The 12989-nt window shown below is 66.5% G+C and overlaps 1 protein-coding gene across 1 annotated transcript in view; it reads left to right on the top strand.

Annotated features, from left to right (window-relative positions):
* Window positions 1-412: 412 nt before the first annotated feature.
* CD81 (CD81 molecule) overlaps window positions 413-12989 on the top strand; it is a 16170-nt gene continuing 3593 nt past the window's right edge. Inside the window, exons 1-2 of the mRNA XM_040639635.1 lie at window positions 413-562; window positions 10666-10780. Of these exons, the coding sequence (XP_040495569.1) occupies window positions 497-562; window positions 10666-10780 (181 nt within the window). The 5' untranslated portion in view covers window positions 413-496. The remainder of the gene's footprint in view (window positions 563-10665; window positions 10781-12989) is intronic.

Below are 12989 nucleotides of genomic sequence, written 5' to 3'. Positions count from 1 at the left end.
TCTCTTGGCAGCGCCATCGCTGGTGTATCGCCTCCTCCAGGGAGCCTCCTTGGATTGTCCGAAGAGCCTGAGGGAGAGAAGGGGAAGGTCTTCCCAGGGCGCCCCTGGACGCGGGCCCGTCCCTCCCCCCGCGCGGTCCCTCCAGGGCTCAGGCCAGCGGGTTGGGGGCACCCGGGTCTGACCCCCAACCGAGCGCGTGCTCGAAGGGGGGAGGGGCTGCGCGCTCGGACGGCGGGAGGCGGGGCCGGGGCGGGGAAGGTGGGCGGGGCCTCGGCGCCCTATAACAGGCGGCGGGGGCGCGCGCGCGGGCAGAGAGCGAGCGCGCAGCGGCGGCGGTCAACCCAGTGTGCCCCGGCCCAGCCTCCCGCGCCCCGCGCCCCCGAGACCCTGCGCCCCGCGCCCCGGGCCCGCGTCCCGGACCCGCCGCCAGCCAGGCCCCGCGCCCAGGACCGGCCCGCACCGCGCACCCCGCAGGCCGCTCGCCGCCCGCGCCGCCATGGGGGTGGAGGGCTGCACCAAGTGCATCAAGTACCTGCTCTTCGTCTTCAATTTCGTCTTCTGGGTGAGCCCCGGCTGGAGGAGGGCGGGGGCCAGGGGCGCCCCGAGCCCGGCAGGCCGCACGCCTCGCTAGGCCCAGCAGAGGGGGCGCAGCCAGGCCGCCAAGTTGCGGGGCCACCTGTGGGCGCCGGGCGCGGGTGGGGGTCCTGGGCCGGCTGGCGGGGAGGTGGGGGTCGTCCGGGGAGGGTTGCTGCGAGCCGGATCTCGGGGCTTCTGTGCGGCCGGGCCCAGGGCCCCGCGGCCGGGCCGGGGCGTTTGGGGGCCTCGGGTCTGTGCCCGCCGGGTGATGGCGGCCGGCGCGGCGGGTGCGGGCTCGGAGCGGCGGGCCGCGGTGTCAGGGACCACCCCGCTTCGCGGGGACCGAGGGGGCTAGGGGGCGGGGCTCCCGGCGCCCCGCCCCCATGAGCTCATCGGGGCCTCCGCCCCTGGATGGGCTGCCGGGGCGGGGGCGGGGGGGGCGCCCTCGGTCCGAGTCTTGGGAACCGTCCGCTCCGCGCTTGGCCCAGCCCCGCTCACCCAGTGCGCCGCCGCCGCCCGGGGACGGCAGTGAGGGTCTGGGCCGGGGCGGCACCCGCGCAGGAAGCGCCTCAGCCCCTCGTGGCTCGCATGCTGGGCGCCAGCACCGCGGTCGCCGCGCTTTGTGGGGCCGGCCCCCCTCCACTCCTCAGCCAGTCCGAGATTGCGGTCCCCCCTCGCTCAGGAGGCTGTGGAGGCTTTGAGGGGAGTGGGGCTGGGGCGGCCGTCTTGAGCTGGCCCAGGGCAGGAGGCTCTGAGGACCTGCGGGTCTCTGCGTTCCTTCCTAGGGGGCCTGGGTCCCAGCGGATGCCCAGGTCTGGGCTTAGGTGTGGGCTTGGACATCCATCTTAGAAAGAAGTACCCACAGGATGGTCATCTTGGGGTGCAGGAGGGTTTCTGGGGCTCCAGGCTGCTGACCTGCAAGTTGCGTTTTCCTGGCCTGGGTGGTAACTGCTGGCCAGTGACCACGGTGCTTTCGTTTTGTTTCTGTTTCCTGCCTGTGTTGGAGTTGGGGAGGGGCCCTGAGTGGGTGCAGGAACCCCTCTCTTGGCCCTGCCCTGCTTCCCTTTGGCCAGTCCCCTGGGCAGTGCCTGGGACCCCTCTGGACCCCTCTGCCGCCCCGGGCTGCGCACCTCTTCTCAGAAAGGACCATGACAACATCCAGTGGACAGCGCAGTTCTCAAGTAGACTCGGGAGGGTGAACTTTTGGAATGGTCCCTGGAGCAAGTGTGGGGCAGGGGACGTCTGTTTCCCGTCTGGACAGCCGGTGGGTCCCAGTGTGGAGGGTCCCAGTGCGGATCTCGGGGCCGTGAGGTGTTGGGGTGGGGAGGACAGAGACTGGACCAAGCTCTAGTTGGGGGTGGAGTGGAGGTGTCACACCCCACCTGGGTGGGTGGGGGCACAGGTGGGGGGGCCGCTGTGGCCGTTGGCCTCTGCCTGGGAGTGGGGAGCTGTGGGGCTGTCAGGAAGGGCCAGGTCTGGCCTGAACTGCCCCAGGGACCTTTGCCGAAGGGGTGGTGTTCAGTGCGATTTAGCTTTTGCCTGCTGTGACCTGGGCACGTAGGGGGTCAGGGGGACACCCAGATGCCCCTCTGCTGGCCTCGAGCCCATCCCCTACGAGCAGAGCCTGGATGTGGGGTGAGGACCCTGACCAGGGGGCGGAGGGTAGACGGAGGTACAGGATGTGTCCTGGAGCGGATTTTGTCCTCGGGCTGCGTGTCCGTGCTGGGTAAGTCCCTCCCCGCCACCCAGCCTGGGAGGTCTCCAGGGCAGCCCCGCTCACCCCCCACTCTGCTCGGGCGAGCCTGGTAGTTCCCCAGGCAGCTGGGGTGGAGGCCTAACACATCCCCAGGGGCTGCTCTTTATTGAGGCTGAAGGCAATGTTTCCAGGCCTCTCCCCTCCCGGGCCACCCAGCTGAGCATTGAGAACTGTATTCCTCTCTCTGGTCACTGTGGCCGCACCCACGTCTACAGTGGGGGCAGGCAGAGCTGAGCAGGGTGCGGCTGGGGGCCACCACTCTGGCAGGGCCCCTCTGTACCCTGGCGGCGTCCCGCCTCCCCCGGCTGATGGCGTGCTGCTACGGGGTTGGTTCTGGATGGTGAGCGCTCACCCCACTGCTCGGGTCCAGGTCCTGGGCCTTGGCTTCCTGCGCTCCCTAAGGTGGCCGTCCTCCACATCCCATCCCCGGGGCCGGTGGATAGCCAACACCCATAGGGGCGAACTCAGGAAACCATCATAGGGCCCGGATGGCCAGCAGGAAGACTGCTGTCCTTGGCTGGTGTGGGCAGTGCCCTGGGGAAGGGGCTTGGGTGCCCCAGAGGGCGTTGGGTGAGGGAGGGCCCCTGGTGCCTGGTCTGACTCTCGCTTGCCGGGTACCCTGGCCACCGTGCAGGAATGGGTGCTGAGGGGAGCCAGGAGAAGACGTTGACAATGGGTGTCTGCATTGGGGCACTCTTAAAAAGTTCCGTTGTAGAGAGTGACAAGGCTCCCACCTGGGAGCAGGCTTCAGAGGTGGCCAGGCTGGCTTCTCCGGGAAGGAGCCCCCTCACCCTGCACGCCCACAGGCGCGTCTCTCTCCTCCAGTAGCCGGGACTTCGGGGCCCTAGGCAGTGTGCACTCAGTATGTCTGACCACAGCCTGCTTTGGGGTTCCCTGGGCTGGTGGGCATCATCAGGCCGTGAGGCGGGGACAGGAGTGGGAGCATGAGCGGCAGCCCGGGCCAAGCCTGGGAGACGGTGCAGACACCCTGCCCAGCAGCGTGGAAATCCTTCCGGTTGGGGTGGGACCCAGAGTTTCCTGGCAGAGGCCGCTGGTGCTCAAAGATCCTGCTGCTGGGCATGTCAGGAAGAGAGAGGCTCCCCTCCGTGTGACCTGGGGCAGGCAGCTGGCACGCGTGAGCCCCGCTCGCTTTCCTCATCTGTGAAGTGGGTACGATCACAGGCCTGTCCTTGGAGGCTGGCCAGAGAGAGCGCAGTGCCCCGCGCCTGGGCCTGGCCACTCCTGCAGCCTGATGCCTTCAGTGGCTGTCTTCCAGAGGTAGGGCAGCCAGACGGGGCTGGGAACAGGGCTGATTAGAAGCCTCGCTAACTGGCATTTAATTCTCGCTTCCAGACAGCACATGACTGTCTGTCACTTAGCGGTTCTGTCGCCTTCCTTCCGGGAGAGGGGATGTGTGACCCTGGCAGGCTCTGGGTGGGGGTGGGGATTTCCTGTGCCGGTTTCAGGGGGTGGGCGAGTGGACGGACTGAGTGGCAGAGCTTTGGGGGAAATGGCTGTTGGGCTGGGACAAGAAGAGGAAGTCTGTGGTCTGTCCCTGGAACGAACTACCCCCCCGCCCCAAGAGGATGTCCAGGCACCAAGAGTCCTGGGACCCTGGTGGGTGCAGCTCCAGGGCTGATGCAGTGCCCCCCCCTCCCGCCAGGGGGTTCCCACCCCCCCACCAGCTCAGATCTGCCTCCAGAAGTTGAGTTCATCCCCAGTTTCTGGCTCATTCTGGTTTGAAGTCCAGACAGGGAGATGGACCCAAAAAGGCCCTCCCCCCAAATCATCTGCCCCATTGCTTCATTCCAGCGCCTGAGACTCCGAGAGGGCAAGAACCCAGGGTCATCAAATCAATACAGCAAAGTCCAGGCACCTGTGGGAGGAGTCGATGGGCACCTTTGCACCGGCCCAGTGTTTCAGGGTGGGGATAGGGGAGAGGCACAGGGGTTCTCTCTATGGCCAGGGCACGCAGTGAGGCCTGGGTGGTGTTCAGCCCTGGAGCTGCCCCATGGCCAGCATGCCTTATCCTTGTCCAAGAACCAGGCTCATCTGCAATTGGCCCTCAGGACCCTTCTCCCGAGTTGTTTTCCATCTATCCTGCAGAATGTGGTCTGACCCAGCATGCTTCCAGAAACCTCTAAACTTCTCAGTGCTCTCCTGCCCCCAGAGCACACAGAGTTCCTACTCTGGGGCCTGGCCCAAGCCCCTCCTGATGGCAGAGCTGGTGCTAATTCACACAGGACCACTTGGAGGCTTCCAGGTGGACCCCCAGATGCTAGGGGAGTGCCCCTGAGCAGGCAGGGGGCCATCCCCAGTGCGCTAGCGGAGGATTTCCCTTGCTAAGCTAGCTGCCAGGGAGGGGGCGGCCACCTTCCCTGGGCGTGAGATGAGGGCTGGCCAGAGGGAGGGGCTTAGGAGGTGGGGTTGGACCCAGAAGTTCCTCTAGTTGGTGGTGATGGTGCCCCGGATGGGGGAACTGGGAGCCGCAGAGGCCTGGGGACCCCGGGGGCCAGCAGCTCGCTCAGCCAGGGCCGGGGGTTCATGCCCCCTTGTCCCTGTCTTCTAACTTTGAAAGTTAGCGCTGCTCCGCCTGTCCACGGTGCCTGGGTATCAGGGTCATTGTCAAGAAGGTAAAAGACAGGAAGCCAGGGCCGCCCTCCCTGCAGAGTCGGTGGCTGGGTGACCCACGCCCGGCTCGCCTGGGTTATAACTCGCCTGGGGGAATGTTGAGCAGCGCCCTGTAACCTGTCTTACCTGCACCATCATCTAGGGGTGGGTGCTGAGTTGGGTTCCACGCTGCTGCCGACAGCCCGTACCCGGCGCTCGGGCTGACACCCAGGGCTGGGAGGCACCCGGGTGCGACCAGGGCAACAGCAGTGAGTTCTGCCTGCCTCCCTGGGTCTCCAGTCCTGGGGCTGGGAGGCCTGAGCCCAGGAGCTCAATGCCCTTGGTCTTGGGAGGTGGGGGGTGGGGGCTTCCAAGAGGCCGTAGGTTTGGGAACCACCAACCCTGGTCTTGCCCCGAGCTCACGGGGAGCTCACCCTCTCACACAGCTGTGGCTCTGCTTGGCTGAAGGGCCCACACTGCTCCCTAACGCAGGGGCTCAGCCACCCACCCTTTGGATAGATGGCCTTTCACTTTGTCTCGAGGTGGTAAGACCCCCCAGCTCCCACAAGGTAGCACTCCCCTGGGCCAGCAAGGCCCTGAGCTGGAGCTGTCCCCTTAGCCTCCAGCTGGGGCCTGGCCATGATCATGCCTGCTGGGGTGGTGGGAGGCTGAGGTCCCCAGGTGACCATGGAGGAGGCCCTTCTGCTGCTTCCCAGCCTGGTATGACTCCAGGCCTGGGGCTCCCCTGGGACAGGGACAAAGCCATCCTGACCTGCCCTGGGAGCCCTCCACCTGCCCTCTGGTCCCCTGCCTGAGCCTCCCTGCCCCCATCTGCCTCCCCAGTCACTGCCCAGCCCACCAAGATCCTCCCTGTGTGACGCAGGCCGGCTCCTGCTGCATCCTGTCCTGTGCCTTTCACTGGCAGGTCCCTGGGACCTCTGTGTCCACGGGCCCCTCCCTGCAGGGACAGAGGGTCTTCCCCACAGTGGGGTCAGCTTGGGGCAGGGGAGCAGGCCTCCTCCTGGCTTCGCTCCCCAGGGTGGGATTGGATCTCTGATGTGCCCCTGGAGGTGGCAGGGTGTGGCGGGGGCCTGCACTCACCTCTTGGTGGGAAGTGGCTCCCGCAGCCCCTAGCTGGTGGGCCCCAGGAGGGCCTGGGTCATGACCCCTTGCTGCCTACTGCTAGATGCTGGGCCAGGCGGCTTCCTGAGGTCCAGGGGCCCCCAGCGAGGCTCTGCTTCCTGGCCGAGGTGAGGGTCCCTGCTGTTCCCTCCACACTTCCTGCCTTGAGCTGCTCGCAGAGGCCACGACAGGGCCATGGGGGCAGCTGCCCACCCCCAGGGAAGGCCTGAGTTGGGCCTGTGTCACCCAGGGAGGGAGGCGTCTGGCCCTGTCCCCTCATGGTGGGTGGAGTGCGAGGGTCAGTCTGCAGGAACCCAGGACCCCTACCCAGCTTGAGGGGTGCTGCCAGGACTCCCTCCTCCGCCCCCAGCCCATCCTAAAAGCATTTCTGCTGTACCTCTTCCTTCTGATTTAGCCCCGTGTCCCTGAGGGTATTTCCAGCCTTACTTCCTGCCTCTGGCCTTCACTGCCCTACTTGGTTGGGGGGGGTTCTCCAGGCTTCCAGGACCCCCTAGCCACCCAGCCAAGTGGGTGCTTCCTGGTGCATTTTCCCTCGAGCGTGTGCACCCCTGGAGGTGGGAGATCGGGGAGGAGAGTTGGGGTGGAGCCAGGTGCCCCCGCCCCGCCCCCCTTGCGGTGGAGCTCCCCCCCACCCCTGCCCCCAGCATCCTGCACTGCTGCGGGGAAGGTGTGAGTGACGCCAGCGCCCTTGCTGCCCCAGGGCCTCCGTGGGTGGGGCTGGGGGCGAGCGCTCGGGGTGTGGGGGCCCAGCGGCCGAGGGCACGCAGCCCCAGGCCTGCCCGGGCAGCACCCGCTCCCTCTTGCTCCCTTTCAGCGGCTTCTTGGAAACGGCCGGCAGGCCGGGCAGGAACCCAGCGTGCTTGGCAGTCCCCTCCTGTTTCAGCTGACGCCATTAGTTATCAATTCTCAGAAAGGAAGAAGAAAGAAACAGAAACAGAATCTTTCACAGAGTCCTGAACTGGCCGTGCTGTCCCCGCCGTGGGACCTTCCCTGTGGCCCAGCTAGCCGGCGCCCTCCCCAGCGCTGCTGCCCGCCCAGCTGCAGGGCCTCTCGGGGGCACGGCCTCCGGGGCAGGAGCAGATGGCCGCTCCGCTTCCGGTGGGTGAGGGGTCCTGTGACGCTGCGCAGAGGGCTCCGTGGGGGGGTCTCTACAGCTGGCCCGCCTGCTGGGACTCCCAGTGCTGGTGCTCGCAGCGGCCTTGTGCAGTGGCTGGGACATTAGCATAGGTAACTTCCATCCTCATTTTCCAGTAAGGGTGTGGAGGTGACCCCGATGTGCGGCGGGGCACCCTTGGCTGCCACGCTCCGGGCCCTACCCTCTCCCTGAATGCTGGACTCAGTTGTGTAATGCCCGTCCGGGCTCCACAGTTCTCAAGTCCCCGCTTTGACCCTAAAACCCCGGTTCTGTGGGCACGACTTCAATGCGACGTCTCCAGATGCTTGCCGCGGGCTCCGGGAAGCCTGGAGAGCCCAGCGTGTCTGGCTCCTCGCCGTGGGACCCGGTCGGCACCAAGACGGCCCCTGGGATCCTTTGGGGCCCAGAAGAAACATTTACTCCTAAAAGTCTTGCTTAGAAGTTCAGCCGTCGGGGACTGAGTGGGGAGTTGGGGGGTTAAATCAGCTTTATTGGACATAGAGTGCACGGATTTCAAACATACAAGTTTGACGTAGGTAGATCCCTGTGGAACGGTCACTGCGTCGCTATCATGGACACATCCAGCAGCCCCAAAAGCATCTGGGGACCTCATGATCCCGCCCCCGGCCCCCAGCAGCCGGTGGCCTGTGTTCTGTCACGGCGCGAAATTTGCATCTCTGACACTTTTGTAGAAAGGGAAGTTCTTTCTTTTTGGTGTGGTGTCTGTCACTCAGCACGGTTCTCTGAGCAGTACATTTCTCGTTGCCGCTGGGACCCCACTGTGTTCTTGTTCATCTCGTCTGTGCACCAGTGGAAGGATGAGTGGGTTGGGCCCGGTCTGGGGCTGGGAACACCAGGGCCCACGTTGTGGTGTGGACACACACGTTCGCGTCCCTGGGCAGGCACCTGGGGTGGCAGGGGTGGCCGCGTGGCAGGTGTGGGCTGGGCTCGGAAGCTCACCGCATCCCGCTTGCTTCCACGTTCCTGCCAGTGCGTGAATGGCGGGGCATGAGCCTTCCCTTCCCCGTGGAGGGCTTTCCACCCCCTCTGAGTCGGGGTGCTGCCTTTGTCCCTCCCTGGTTGGTGATCTGCCCCCTGCCACGCGGGTTTCCTCGTCTGGGAACAGGGTTAGACCTCGCCACCACTGCGTTCACCTGGCCCCACCCCGGGGGTCTGTGCAGGGCCTGGAGGGCCCGGGGTCCCGGCAAGCAGGGGCACGTCGGCACTGGGTCCTCCCAGTCTGAAGGCAGGACCGCTCCCTCTACCTCCAGGAGTGCAGACCTGGGGGCCACGGGGGGTCTGAGGCCGCCCCTGCCCCGGAGTGTGAAGGAAAGCCCTTCCCAAGCGGCAGAGGTGGCCACTGGGGAGTGGGACCAGCACTGCCCCCACTGCATTTCTGTTAGGACTGTGCACCCCAAGACACGCTTGTCTCCCCAGCTGCTGGGGCGAAAGTGGGAGAGGTCCCAGCCGGGCCAGGGGGCACGCGCCGCTCCACACTCCGCCCCCCTCCAGTGGTGGGGACAGGGAGGCTGAGTCGGGGCTTGTGGCCAGGGCTCTGGGACTACAGAGGGACTACAGAGGGAGGCCCGGGACAGGGGCTTCCCCGCCCCTCCCCCTCCGTCCTGGGACTTCTCACAAAGGCAGCTCTGGACCACAGTTTCAAAAGAGAACAAGTGACGGTTTCAAGCCAGAGTTACCACGGCAACCCTCAGCCTCGACACCGCCTCCCCGAGGAGCCACAGATGGCAGCCACCTCGGGAGGCTCTGAGGACTCTGGGGCGCCCGCCCTGCCTCCGTGGTCCTGTGGGCCCTCTGGCCCTGTCCCGCTGCCACCAGGTGCCACCGAGAGGCCCAGGACGCTGGGAGCTGGAGGCCCTGCCCTTTGAGGGCTCCGAGGTGGCCGGAGGGCCATGGGAGGGGACCCCGGCCAGAGCAGGTGCACGGCAGGCCCTTGACGGCCCTCCCCACACCTGTTCGAGGACAGGGCAGAGCCTCAGAGCCTCGGCCTGCCCCTCCAACCAGACCTGGAGCTCTGGGAGAAGTGGGCTGAAAAATGGAAATCCCGGGCTAGTGGGGGGCAGACGGGTGCTCCGAGGGAGCTGTGGGCATGAGCCCCGCCAGCCTTACTGTCCGCTGAGCCCGGTGTGGAGGGCCCCAGGGAGCTGCTGGGGCTTTCCATGGGGCAGCCCGTGGGACTGGGGCCTGGAGTCATACACACGCCGCCGGCAACCACGTCGGGGGTCTGCTCCCTGGCCGGGGCCTCGGGGCAGGTGCCTATCTGGCCAGGTGGTTTTCTTGGGGGGGTTTCTCCCCGCCGTGGGACATGCAGCTCTGGGCCTGTGTGTGTGTGTGGGGCGGGCGGAAATCAGTGTCTGCTGCTGCGGGCCCGAGGTGGTAGGAAGAGGAAGCCGGGAGCTGGCAGCTGCGTAGCAAGCCCTCTGACCCGCACCAAGGCTCGTAGCCCTGGGAGCAGCTCACCCCGGTGGGGCGTCTGAGGCTGGGACGGCCTGGAGGACAGGAGGCAGGGGCATGGAGGGCAGCGCGGCCGCTGGCCTGGGTTGGTGAGATGTGTAGGCTGGCCCGGCATGGTCTGGGCTCCCCTTCAGCAATGCGCCCCCCACCCCCCCGCCATGGCCCTGAGCTCACAGGATGGTGAGTCTGGAGGGACTCCCTGAGCCAGAAGCCCCTGCCCCTCCCGCCAGGCTCTGAGCAGAGCCCCCTTTCCTGCCCCTGTGGCTCAGGAGGCCCCTCCCCTGGCCTCTCTGGGAGCACAGCGTGCTTCCTTCCTCCTGCAGCGGCTTCCCTTCCCAGGGTTGACAGCAGTAAGGATTTGTCCTGCAAATGGCCCAGCCCCTTGCGCCCGTGGCTTCCTGGATGCTGCCAGCCTCTGCTGCCTCCCCATGTCTGTCGTTCCCTCCGTTGGCCCCACCAGGGCCCTGGTGGCATCAGATCCCCACCCCTCTTTCTCTTGACACCAAAGACTTGGAGTCCCCTGCACGGGGTTCCTAGATGAGCTGAGGACTATTGGAATCACCCCCTTAGAGGAGGGGCCTGCGGTCCCTGGGGTCCTCGGGTCTGGTGGGGACTGTGGCCAGATTTAGAAAACAAAAACACAGGACATCCAGTTACATTTGAGCTGTAGTTAAAAAAATCAATGCTGTTTTGACATAAGCGTGCCCCATCCAGTATCGGACATGTGGTCCCCAACATCCAGGCCTTCCTTCCCGGGGCATCTCAGGTACTAGGTCCGCACAGCAGACGTGTGGAGCCGGCAGGCAGCCCAGACCGCCGCAGTGCCTGGCACCCCACCTGGAGAGGGTTCCCCCGGGCTTGCAGGCAGGTGGGGCGAGGGCCCAGCACCTGCCCCCCTGCATGTTGGTGTGGTTCAGCCCACTCACCGCTGTGGCGCTCTGGGCACGTAACCCTGCACCTGTTCTTTCCCCAGCTGGCCGGAGGCGTGATCCTGGGTGTGGCCCTGTGGCTGCGCCACGACCCGCAGACCACCAACCTCCTCTATCTGGAGCTCGGAGACAGGCCTGCGCCCAACACCTTCTATGTAGGTGAGTCACCTGGGGGTCCCAGGACCTGGCTGGCTCTGGGCTGGGGACCAGCAAGAACGACCCTCAAGGCGTCTGATCATGACTGCTGCAGACAGGCGGTCAGGAAGGGCTTCCAGGAGGAGGCAGGGCGTGGGCCAGCTCCATGGGGCTTGCTGTGTGCTGGGCTGCTGGGCAGGACGAGGCCTGCCAGGAAGGGCTCTTTGGGAAAGAGGGTGAGACAGAGACAGAGCGTGGGTGGAGTCAGGTCTGCCCCGGGGGCCTTGCAGGCCTGGGTTCAGAGGAGGTCCACTGCCTGGCTGGGGTGGGGGGGTGGGGGGGTGCGTGGGGCAGGAGTCAGGCTCCCAGGCAGCGCTGGAACTTCACGGGATGTGTGGGCTGTTGGGACCCCACCAGATGGCCTCTGGGGGCTGATTCGGGGCAGGAGGCCGCTGGGTGGGGGCGGGGGAGCTGTGTCTCGTGGTGGGTATTTCGGGGGAGGCTCGCGGGGAAGGGGTGGGGCTGGATGCCTGCCTGGGCAGCAGGACTGGCAGCTGAGGCAGCTGGCGCTGAGGGGGAGGGAGACTCAGGCCCCAGGGTGAGGCAGGGGCCAGCGTGACTCAGGCTGCCCCCCCCCAGCCACACCTTGCTGCCTTATTAGGCTGCCTGTCTGCCTCCTAGGCACCAGCTGTGGCCCCCTCAGGGGATCGAGCCCCCACCCCTGCCCCACCCTGTCCTGCGGAGCCTCGCTCCTCCTTAGGTTGGTCCCCAGCCAGTGGGAGGCAGGGCCTGGCCCTTGTGGGGCTCTGGAAGCCTTGTTTCTGTCCTTTAAAGGAACGGCCTGGCCTGGCCCCTCGGTCCCCACAGGCCTAGCAGCAGGGCAGGAAGTGTGTGGGGGCCTTTAGGGTTCGGGGCTCCGTGTTAAGACCAGTGGTCCCCCACTGGCCTGGTATTCTGGGTGCAGCCCAGAAGGGGTCTGGGTCCCTCCCAGCTGCTGTTCCAGGGGGGAGGGGGGCACGTGCTTGTGATGGATGCTGGTTGTTGAAGCAGGGATGCCCCAGGGCCCCATGGAGCCACAAAGGGGATGTGTGTCCCTTCCCAGCCCATGACCTCTCTGAGCTGTAAGGTGGACAGGTCTGACTCAGGAGCACCAGTGGGGTGGCCCCTTTCCTCCCTGGAGACGGGAGCCTGCAGCTCTGGCCGTGGTTTCCCAGAGCCAGCTGTCCCTGGAGGGGTTCCCGAGCCTCCATCTCCAGAGTCCTAGGCTCCCCCTGGGCTGTGGGGCCCCTCGAGGTTTTGTCTCCGGAGGAGAGGGCCCCCCGCCGCCTGCTCCAAAGGCACCCCCGAGGACCATCACCCAGGGTCTGCCAGGGGCCGTGCACCGTCAGGAGCAGGGCAGTCCTAGCTTTGCTTGCGTGTCCAGGGCAAGCAGGTACCCTCCAGACCCACGAGAACTGTCTGTCTCCCGCAGACCTCCTCCCAGGTGTCCCCCTTCCCTTCCCCAGGGGTTCAAGCCCGCAGCATCCTCTCTGGGGGCTGCTGCTCTCTGCACCCCCTCTCCAGGGCCTGGGGTGCCGGTGATTTGGGAAGGGGTCACCCTCCCGCCTCATGGCCGGGGCAGCTCCTGCTCTTGCGGTCCTCTCCATCTGGTCCAGCTTGGTAGAGTAGCTGACGGCTCCCTTGGTCCAAGCCAGGACTGGGCTGGGAGGGCTCCGGAGCCCCGGTCACAGGCTCGGGGACCGGCCGGGCACCCGGCGATCTGCTGCTTCTGTTCCGGCCCTTGCCATGAGGAGCGAGGCTGCGGGACTGTGCCCGGACCCCAGGGGGGAGGTGGTCCCATAGGATAAAGCAGGCGCTGTCCTACCGGCCTGCCCCTCACAGCTGCCACGTCGGGCTGTCACCGTGGGGCCCGACTCTGAGTTGCAGGGGCCGCCACTTGCCTCTCCTGGCACTGGGTGGGGGGCTGCCCTAGGGGAAGCAGCTCCAGCCACTGGACCACTTGCGGGGCCGGGTAGAAGCAGGGTTTCCCAGCCCCGGGACCCAGGCTTCTGCAGCGGCCCCGTGGGCTGCCGAGTCCCTGCCCATCCGGGACTGGCCTCCTAGAGCCTCCTACTGGCCCCGAGGTGGGCTGGGCCTGCCAGGGAGGCGGGGGAGCAGATGTGGGCCCTGACAAGGGTTCTTTGTCCCATGCTGGCGGGGGGGGGGGGGGCAGGTTACCAGGGCCCCCTCAGCA

The sequence above is a fragment of the Ursus maritimus genome, unplaced genomic scaffold (genome assembly GCF_017311325.1).
Source record: "Ursus maritimus isolate PB19 unplaced genomic scaffold, ASM1731132v1 scaffold_23, whole genome shotgun sequence".
NCBI lineage: Eukaryota > Metazoa > Chordata > Mammalia > Carnivora > Ursidae > Ursus > Ursus maritimus.
Note: the sequence above shows the minus strand (reverse complement) of the source record. Positions and strands in the feature narration are given on the sequence as shown.